Consider the following 8,650-nt stretch of genomic DNA (forward strand, 5'->3'; position numbering starts at 1 on the left):
AAAACCACACATTCTCTTGTACAATTTGCCATTTATTATATGATAATCAACTGCATGTTATATTCATATTCCAGTTAAGCTGTAAGTTGCATTTGTTATTTTCAGGAACAATCACAACGTATACAAAATTATCAAAACAAAACGGCTGAACAGTCTTGTACCTACCTATTAAAAAGGAGAACGTGTCCGGTATCCAACTTTCCAGTACTCCATAGTGCTGCTACATACGTACTTATGGACACAGGCGTTCCTTAACATTTGAACACAAAAACTATGAAAAGCCATCTACTAAAATTGATCAGTAGGCCCATTTCAGAAGGAGAGATGGTCAGAACAGAATTTGTGGAGGAGGGTAAAGAAGGTAGTTCAAGTATATGCATCTAGCCCTTAGCGGGTAAAAAGGAAACTTTCATTGGATGGATTTATTCCCCCCAATAATGAAACAAAACATGCACAGGTCCAAAGCAGTGCGGGGTAAGGACTTTCGGTGGTGCCATATTATTTCTTCACATATTTAAATCTTTAGGGAAACTTTTTTTTTTCCATCCATTCCGACAGCTGCCACATCATAAAAAGCCCAGACATAAAGCCAGCAAAGACATGCCCAGAATCAGTGCTTTCTTTCCCCCCCAAACATGCTCCTGTCGTCCTCAGCCAGGCCACTTGCATTCACGCCGCAGGAGAAAAACGCAAATGTCCAAAAATGTCTGAAGACTCTACTCCTTTGCTTCAGTCTCCCTCTCTCCGTTCTCCACTTCCATGGATCCATCACCATTTTTCTTGCATTCGTTCTTTTCGCCAGCTTCTTTCTGTACAAAAAAGAAAAATGTTGCATTCATGTGGTGCCACAACATTCTACAGCAGTGCAGTGCTTCTAAAAATGTGGTAGTAAAATAAAATATAGCCGCAAGCGGCAATGATCAGCACTCGCCACGCCGCAAGAAGAGGGGGCGCTAACGCGCCCCAATTGTCCTTTTATTACGTCTACTGCTGAATCTGTGACGCTGTCACATCTTCTTCCCTTTGTTTTACCATTCAAAAAGCAATTTTATTTTGAATTCTTGGCAAGATGTGACCACAGAGACCACGACTCTTTGAATAAAAATGTGTATAACTTTTACCCCCGAAGATGAGTCTCACCAAATTTCAGGTTAATAGCACTAACGCCCTAGGAGGAGTTTGTGAAAGTATAAAGTGTAAGCATGTTCTGGCGATTTCCCCATTGGAATAACATGGGAGGTTTTGGTCATCGCTACGGCAAAGCCATAACAATTATGACATGGGTCTCATTGACTTTTTTGATGGGGATGCCAAAATTTTGTGTAAAATTTCGTAAAATTTCGCAAAACTAAACATTTAACCTCCATATAAAATCTGTAGGGGGCGCTGTGGCGCCAAATTTATCTATTTCACTTCAAGTAGGTTTAGGGCAAAGAGTTTAACAACTGATTCTAATTTGACGCAATTCGGACTTCTGTGCAAACGGCAGCTAATTTTAAATTTGGGAGATTTATGAAATTCTAGCTACAGTTTGCGGGCCGTGACAGGTATCAAAGTAATTTGAATAACTTTTGATGTCCCACTCCTCAGTACCATTTTCACCAAATTTCAGCTTTTTAGGGCAAACGCCCTGGGAAGAGTTCGTAAACGTACGACGTTTGGAAAAACTCCCGAGTCAGGCATGGCCATTTCTGAACCAATATGGCCGACATAGGGTTGGGCGGACGGCTTTGCCGTAATAATATTTTTTACTTCTCTTGTCACCATCTACCTCTGCGCCAAATTTTATGATCAGATTTTTTTGTCATTTCCTATCTCTCAATGCATTTTTGGTACATTTGGGGGCGCTGACGCGCATGGTGTGGGTCCCTGGTCACTGACGGGTAGTTTTGTTAATTTTGAGTTGGCTCCGCCCACTTTGTGTTTTTGGCCCTCTATACAGTAGTAATGTTAAATTTTTCCCAATGTAAAGCGCTCGTTTAGTGAGCACTTTTGCACAGGCGTCGCCCGTTTACAACGGTAATGTTCCATTTTCCTACTTCTAATTAGTATGCACGCGGCGTGCATGAGTGGAGGAGTGCGTTATTGAGTGTTTGGAAGTGGGACACGATTTCGTGCGCACTATGTGCGCACTTTCGCAGCCGTGCTTTGCACGGCCTTACGGAACTAATAGGCCTCTCGCCAGCTTGTGGCGCTCGGGCCTAATTATATACATATATATTTATATATGTATATAATTTGTTTATATTATACTTAAGGTTGTTTTGTCATTGTTCATTGTTTTATGGTGCACCGAATCACCAAAGCAAGTTCCTGTGTTTTCTTTTCATTGACAATGGCAAAAAACCTTTCCGGAGTCTGATTCTGATTCTGAAGGAAACATGAAAACCTGTCTTATGATGGAGACAAATGTTGCATCACACAGAGCTTGGTGGAAAGGATTAAATTATTATACATTAGAATTAAATGGAGATAAAAAGGGAGATAAGGGAGGGAGGGGGGAGTAGAGGGTTAGAATAATGAAAACATGCTCAGACCCATTCCTAAATCAGTCACCTTCTATCCACATAACTAACAGTCTTACCTTTGAATCTCGCTCTGCAAACTTCTGAAACATGTTAGCATAAATGCGCCTGTCCTTGTCATGCTGCTCCTTCATACGCTTCTGACACAAAGCCACCTGGATTCATTTAGACAAGATTCAATCCCAAAATTAAGATTATTTTTATGCACACATAACAAAAATACTGTTTCACAAAACCCCAAATCTGTATAAAATCACAATTAAATACACAAAAATAGTAATAATATAAATATAAAAGCTAGTCTTAATTTAGAGCTGCAGATTTAGTCCCATTAAACCTGCATTCTACACCCATTCTACATTCCACAACACACACATTTCAGCCTTGTTTTACCCTCTCGCACAGGGTGACCTGACTGAGCTGCCAGTGCTCGTGTTCTGATTTAGCACTCAAGCAAGAGAAAAAAAAAGGCACAATCTTCTTCTCAGCTGTGTGAACACTACACTCCAGAAGATACACTTGAATCAGCAACTGTTTCAATGTCGCCCATTGAGGCAACTGCTGTTGTGATTTTGGGCATTATAAAATAAATTTAATTGAATCACTTCCTGTGTTTTACTGTAAAGCATTACCTGGCTTTTGGCAGCCTTGTTAGAGGGATACAGCTGAATGACCTTCTGGAAGTCATCCTTTGCCCTCTCAAACTCCTTGGTGGCAAATAGCGCCTCTCCTCTTCTGAACAAGGCTTTCTCATTTGTAGAATCCAGTTCCAATGCCTGAAATCATCAAAATATCAGACCATATTTAAAGGAATAGACTCGCATTTTAACAGCAGGAATTAAATGAGCCAGATCCAGATTAGCCAACGCACATGAATTCAGTGTCATTTAATAACGATACTGCTGTGAATTATGCACATATAAAAAGGACTTAACATCTTTTCAATAATCATTTTGAGAATAGATTTGAAGGTAAGGCACAGTGCACTCATGCCCCCTGCTGGTCACACTGCACCCTACTCGTGGACATGTATGGCGTGTTCTGCTGCTCACCTTGTCACAGTTGTCCAGAGCGTGGCTGGGTTCCTGGATCTTCAGATAGCACATGGCCAAGTTGAGATGAGCTGCCAGCCGGAGAGCTTTGGCCGTTTTCTCATCCTCGTCTTGTAAACCAGACTCATTTTCCAGCCACGACACAATTCTTTTGTACTGCACTGATGCCTGCTTGTATTTGCCTTCCTGTAGATGGACATGTTTATTAACAGATACACATCAGTTTTAATTAACTGATATATACTTTTGACCAAACCTTAAAATATTGAGTCCCCTTTTCCTTCACAATGATGCTTTGTTCCAGCTTTTCTGGTGTGTTCATCTCCCATGACTCTTTAGCCTTCAGAATAAACAATGCATCAGTAACATACAAGAGAAGTCTACAGGGATTCTATGTTCACTTTTTGCTGTGTTACCTTCTCAAAGGCTGTAAGCTTAATCTTATAGTTTAATGTCGCTCCGCCGGGAACACCGAGCTTCTCATTTCCTGCATTCCCAAAACCATATCTGCAAAACAGATTAAATGACTCAAACAGTGTACATAGGCCAAAGCACTGACACACCTCTTACATTTGTTTTGTTAGAATTTAGTTTTTAGAATCCAATCAAATAACCCAAAGAGCTGCTATTGTTGAATGGAGCCTTAAGTGTGATGATATGCAAATTCCAAATTCTGTCCAATACTATCCAGTTGTTAATGCGTGTTTAATATTAGCAGTTTATTTAATTTGGTTCCAATAATACTTAAGTACAATTTATCATATTCTGTTGACAGGCCAATAATAATGCAATGGTGTGAAGGGAAGTCAGGAAATCATACTTGGGTTTTATAGTGAATAGTGCCTCCTCTCCTTGCTCCATTGCCATGATGCCTTGTTCCACTCCCGTTGGCAAGTTAAAACTCTCTCCATCACCAACTTCAAACTTCAATTCCCGTTCATAAAATACACGTCCGTCCAACGTGCCTTCGACAGTAACTGAAAGAAACAGAATAGGTTGCGTTCATGTGACATCACATCATTCTATCAGCCTTTAGTGTTACAATGCAAATTTTTGTTGTACTACCCTACTACTACCCCCACCACCACCACTATACAGGATTACGCAAGTGTGCACAAAAACAAAAATCAAAAGCAAACAAACTATGATGAAATGCTGTAATAGCAGTTGAAAACTACTACTTAAAATACTTAATACTGTTTCCCCTTTAACAATAGATACAATTTATGAAATGCTTTCTTGGACAAAGACACTATATATGGGATTATTTATTCACACTTGGTCTGAGACGCATTATCACAATACATGAGATTGTGCCTACGAGAATAAGAAAATACATAATTGTATAAATGCATTTTAATTTTATTATAAGAAAATCAAGCATCAAGTTATTTGATTTAAACATGTTTACCTCATATCTAGGGACACAGAGAGGTCATGCTCAAGACATTTTAACAAAAAATATTATACAGTTCTTTTAACCCTCTTTGTTAATGCCAAATGTAAACACATGAAAAAATATCACGTTTGCACAATCTTGTGTGGATCTGTCCCATCCCTAATTCACCCCGAAGATGGTAAAATTACTTCTGGCTACAGAAGCATCTGCACCATCAGCATCTCCACGGAGCCTTTACCACCCAAAATGTCCCTAAATGGCTTAAGAGGTTTACCTTCAACAGATGCCCCTTCATTGGGTTTAGTGTAGCCTTGGCCTTTAGCAATTATGCGACGGATGATTCCCCCATCTTCATCTTTAGTTAGGTCTTCACCATGGAAATCAAAAAGTTCTATCTAATAAGGAAGAACATATCAGTGTCAATGTATGCATGCATGCATAAATGCATTTGTAAATTAATGGGAGTTTTTCCGAGATTTCCACATGATTAGACACACCTCAAACACAAGGGTAGCATTCGGGGGGATCTTGGGGGGACTCCCAGCAGTCCCATACGCATACTCAGGTTTACAGATGAGCTGACACAGTTCACCCACTTTCATAGTGGCCACACCAATATCCCATGCTCTTATCACTTGACCTGAAAGCACATGATAAAGTCAGAGAGCCAGGCCACATGTAATGCCAGTGTGCAGCAGGTCCATGAACCAACCTTTGCCCAGCTCAAAGGAGAACTTCTCTCTGTCTCTACTCGAGTCAAAGTGAGTCCCGTCCAGAAGTGTGCCCACATAATGTACAGAGACTTTATCTCCAGTCATGGGCAGCTCGTCATCTGTGCCTTCCCTTTTAACCAGCTGGAAAAAACGAAGCAAGTGGCAAATATTACAACAAATATGAAATAATGTAAAAGTTTATTTAAGTTTGAGATTTTTGGGGCATTCAGGTTTAGTATTAGTTTAGCTCCTGTTATGGATCAAGCTCAGATTTGGTTTATCGTTAGTAAATCAACATGGACCAATCAGCAGTGAGCACACTGCCACGTGACACGCCTTAACACAACTTTAAATCAGGTCCTCACTAAATCAAAACATGTTAATAGATCAATCGTCGTCGTAGTAACACAACTTTAAATCAGGTCCTCACTAAATCAAAACATGTTAATAGATCAATCGTCGTCGTAGTCGTAGTAGTAGTAGTAGTAGTAGTAGTAGTAGTAGTAGTAGTAGTAGTCCAAGTATATCCATTTTAATATATTTAATATTATGTCTAGATCTAAGTCAAACATGAAAAATGTATGATTTAATTATTTTATACAACACATATTAAATCATTTTGATATGATTCGAGTATAATAAACTTCAAGTCTATATCAGCTCCAAGCAGCAGGTGCCCCTTAAGTTACTCAGTGTGCGTTGGTTTGGTTCGTTAACTCTGAATAAGAAAAGGTTGCGTTCACGTGACATCACAACATTCCATCAGCCAATAATATTGAATATAGGTGAGGAGCTAAAATTAATATCTTTAACGTGCTTTTTTTGTTTTGTTATAGTACATCAATCACTTCTTAGGTCAAGTGGCACTTGTTATTGAGGTTATAACGTCCTCATATTCTACCCAACCGATTCTAGAAACACGCCGAAAGGGGACACTAGCCGTTTACGTATGTTGATGTTGACAACTATAAATTACATCCCGGACGTGTAATGGCCAACTATGATGATTAACCCCATCAAAAAAAAAAAAAAAAACGAAATACGAGAGAAAATATAGAGGGACTGCCTTAGAAATATACAAAAATATTTGAGCTATACGTATTTTATTTATAATGGCTGCCGATACTTAAATACTTCCTGTGCACAATCAAGAATGAATAATGGAATAAATGCATATTAGCTTATGTGGCTCCGTTAGCTTAGCCTAGCCAGGATCTGTAAACAACAACCCATCGATGGCAAGTAAAGTTAGCTCAACACATGCGCACACCTTTAGCACTCCCCCGTCCTTCTTCGGCGTGATGTCCTCTCCTTCCATCGGGACGGTGGCCATGCCTTCCTTCGCCTGTTCGTCTGCAGTCATGGTCATTGCGATGCCTTCTTAATTCTGCTTACTGCTACTGCACACAGTTAACGGTGTTTGACGCTTCCTTGCTAATATGCTAATGCTAGCCTGGGTGGTAAACTGCGGGTGCCTTGCGGCTAGCCAAAGCTGCAGCCTTTTACAAGTAGCTCTCCCTCAAGTAGTCCAAACGCCGTGACAGAGATCCAGTGGTGTTGTGCAGCATCAGTCAGCACAGCAAGCGTGTGTGCGGCGCAAACGGGCTTGGATTTGGGTCACTTCAGTTCCACGTTGTGCCTGTTGTTGGCATGAGACGTGTGCGTTTAAGAAGGGCAGAGAACTTTCTAGACGTTCAAGAAAGAGCTAGCGGATAGACATGCGCTGGGGACGCTTCTTTTTACACCGGCACAGTTAGGTACCAAACATGCTGGAGATAACATCCATGCATGCTGTGGAGCCAACTATTTAATTGTCAGTGAATTTGCTAAACTGTCATAAATCAAGTACAGTAACATGGCCGAGCTGGAATTTGGTAAATAGTTATGTTAACAATTTGTTTTATCCCTTGCATAACCTTTTATCATTATAGCTTTTTTGTGCACAATTAACAAGTGAAATAAATTGTGTATTATCTCATAAATATTTACATGATTCCCAGAGACTGTATATAGAAGATACTCACACACAAAGTTGTTCATAGAAAGAGTTCAGTGAAAACTAAAGGTTGTCGTAAATGGACATTGTAATACGTCTTAAGTGTTATCTAATTCCATTACTCATAATACAAATATTTCAGTGTACAGTGCATCCAGAATAATGACAATGTGAAAGGAGGTTGTTTAAATTCTTTGCAAATGTATTTATATGAAAAATGAAAAAAAAAAAAAGCTTCCACAGAGACACGCTTGGAGGTCTGTCAGTGAGGTTCTTGGTCACCTCACTGACTAAAGGCCTTTCCCCAGATTGCTCAGTTCGGCCAGGCCTAGCTCTAGGAAGAGTCTTGGTGGTTCCAAACAAGGCCACTGTGCTCAGAGGAACCTTCAGTGCTGCAGACATGTTTCTGTCCCTTCCCCAGATCTGTGCCTTGGTACACTCCTGTCTCGGAGGTCTACAGACAGTTTTTGGACTTCATGTCTTGATTTGTGCTCTGACACTGTAAACTGTATGTCCTTATATAGACAGGTGTGTGCTTTTCAAAATCATGTTCAATCAACTGAATTTAAGTGGATCATCAAGTCACCATCAAGTTGTAGAAACATCTCGAGGAGGATCAGTGAAAATATTGTATTCAAACACATTTTGGGATATGGCTGAACAAAATGTGGAAAAAGTGAATGATTGAAAAATATATTCTGGATGCACTGTAAATCTATTTGACAGAGGGCGCTGGTCTATCTGCAAATTTATCCATAGAGTCAATGCGTTATCTAAGTTTTTTTTCCAACAAGTGAAAAAATGGTACCGTGGCCATTGCGAGTTATGGTTTAATCAATTCAAATCAGAATATAATTTATTTGAAACGTGAGAAAGTTCTCAGGAACCTAAACCCCACGCGTATCGGGCCACGCTTTACGTAAAAACAAACGCACCACTTGTAGCTGCACTCTTATTGGCTGCTT

General features: G+C 39.9%; 1 protein-coding gene across 1 annotated transcript; it reads right to left on the bottom strand.

The window, feature by feature from the left end:
* Nucleotides 1-15: 15 nt before the first annotated feature.
* Nucleotides 16-7,395, bottom strand: fkbp4 (FKBP prolyl isomerase 4). The gene is made up of 11 exons (XM_072435939.1): nucleotides 6,960-7,395; nucleotides 5,689-5,830; nucleotides 5,474-5,616; nucleotides 5,251-5,371; nucleotides 4,398-4,554; nucleotides 3,994-4,084; nucleotides 3,834-3,917; nucleotides 3,578-3,763; nucleotides 3,158-3,301; nucleotides 2,585-2,680; nucleotides 16-809 (listed from the first exon to the last, which is right to left on the bottom strand). The coding sequence occupies exons 1-11, from the start codon at nucleotides 7,056-7,058 to the stop codon at nucleotides 717-719; spliced, it is 1,356 nt and encodes a 451-aa protein (XP_072292040.1). The 5' UTR covers nucleotides 7,059-7,395; the 3' UTR covers nucleotides 16-716.
* Between the last annotated feature and the right edge of the window lie 1,255 nt (nucleotides 7,396-8,650).

Source organism: Eucyclogobius newberryi, unplaced genomic scaffold (genome assembly GCF_026437365.1).
Source record: "Eucyclogobius newberryi isolate DKJ021-1_F unplaced genomic scaffold, fEucNew1.0.hap1 SCAF_7, whole genome shotgun sequence".
NCBI lineage: Eukaryota > Metazoa > Chordata > Actinopteri > Gobiiformes > Gobiidae > Eucyclogobius > Eucyclogobius newberryi.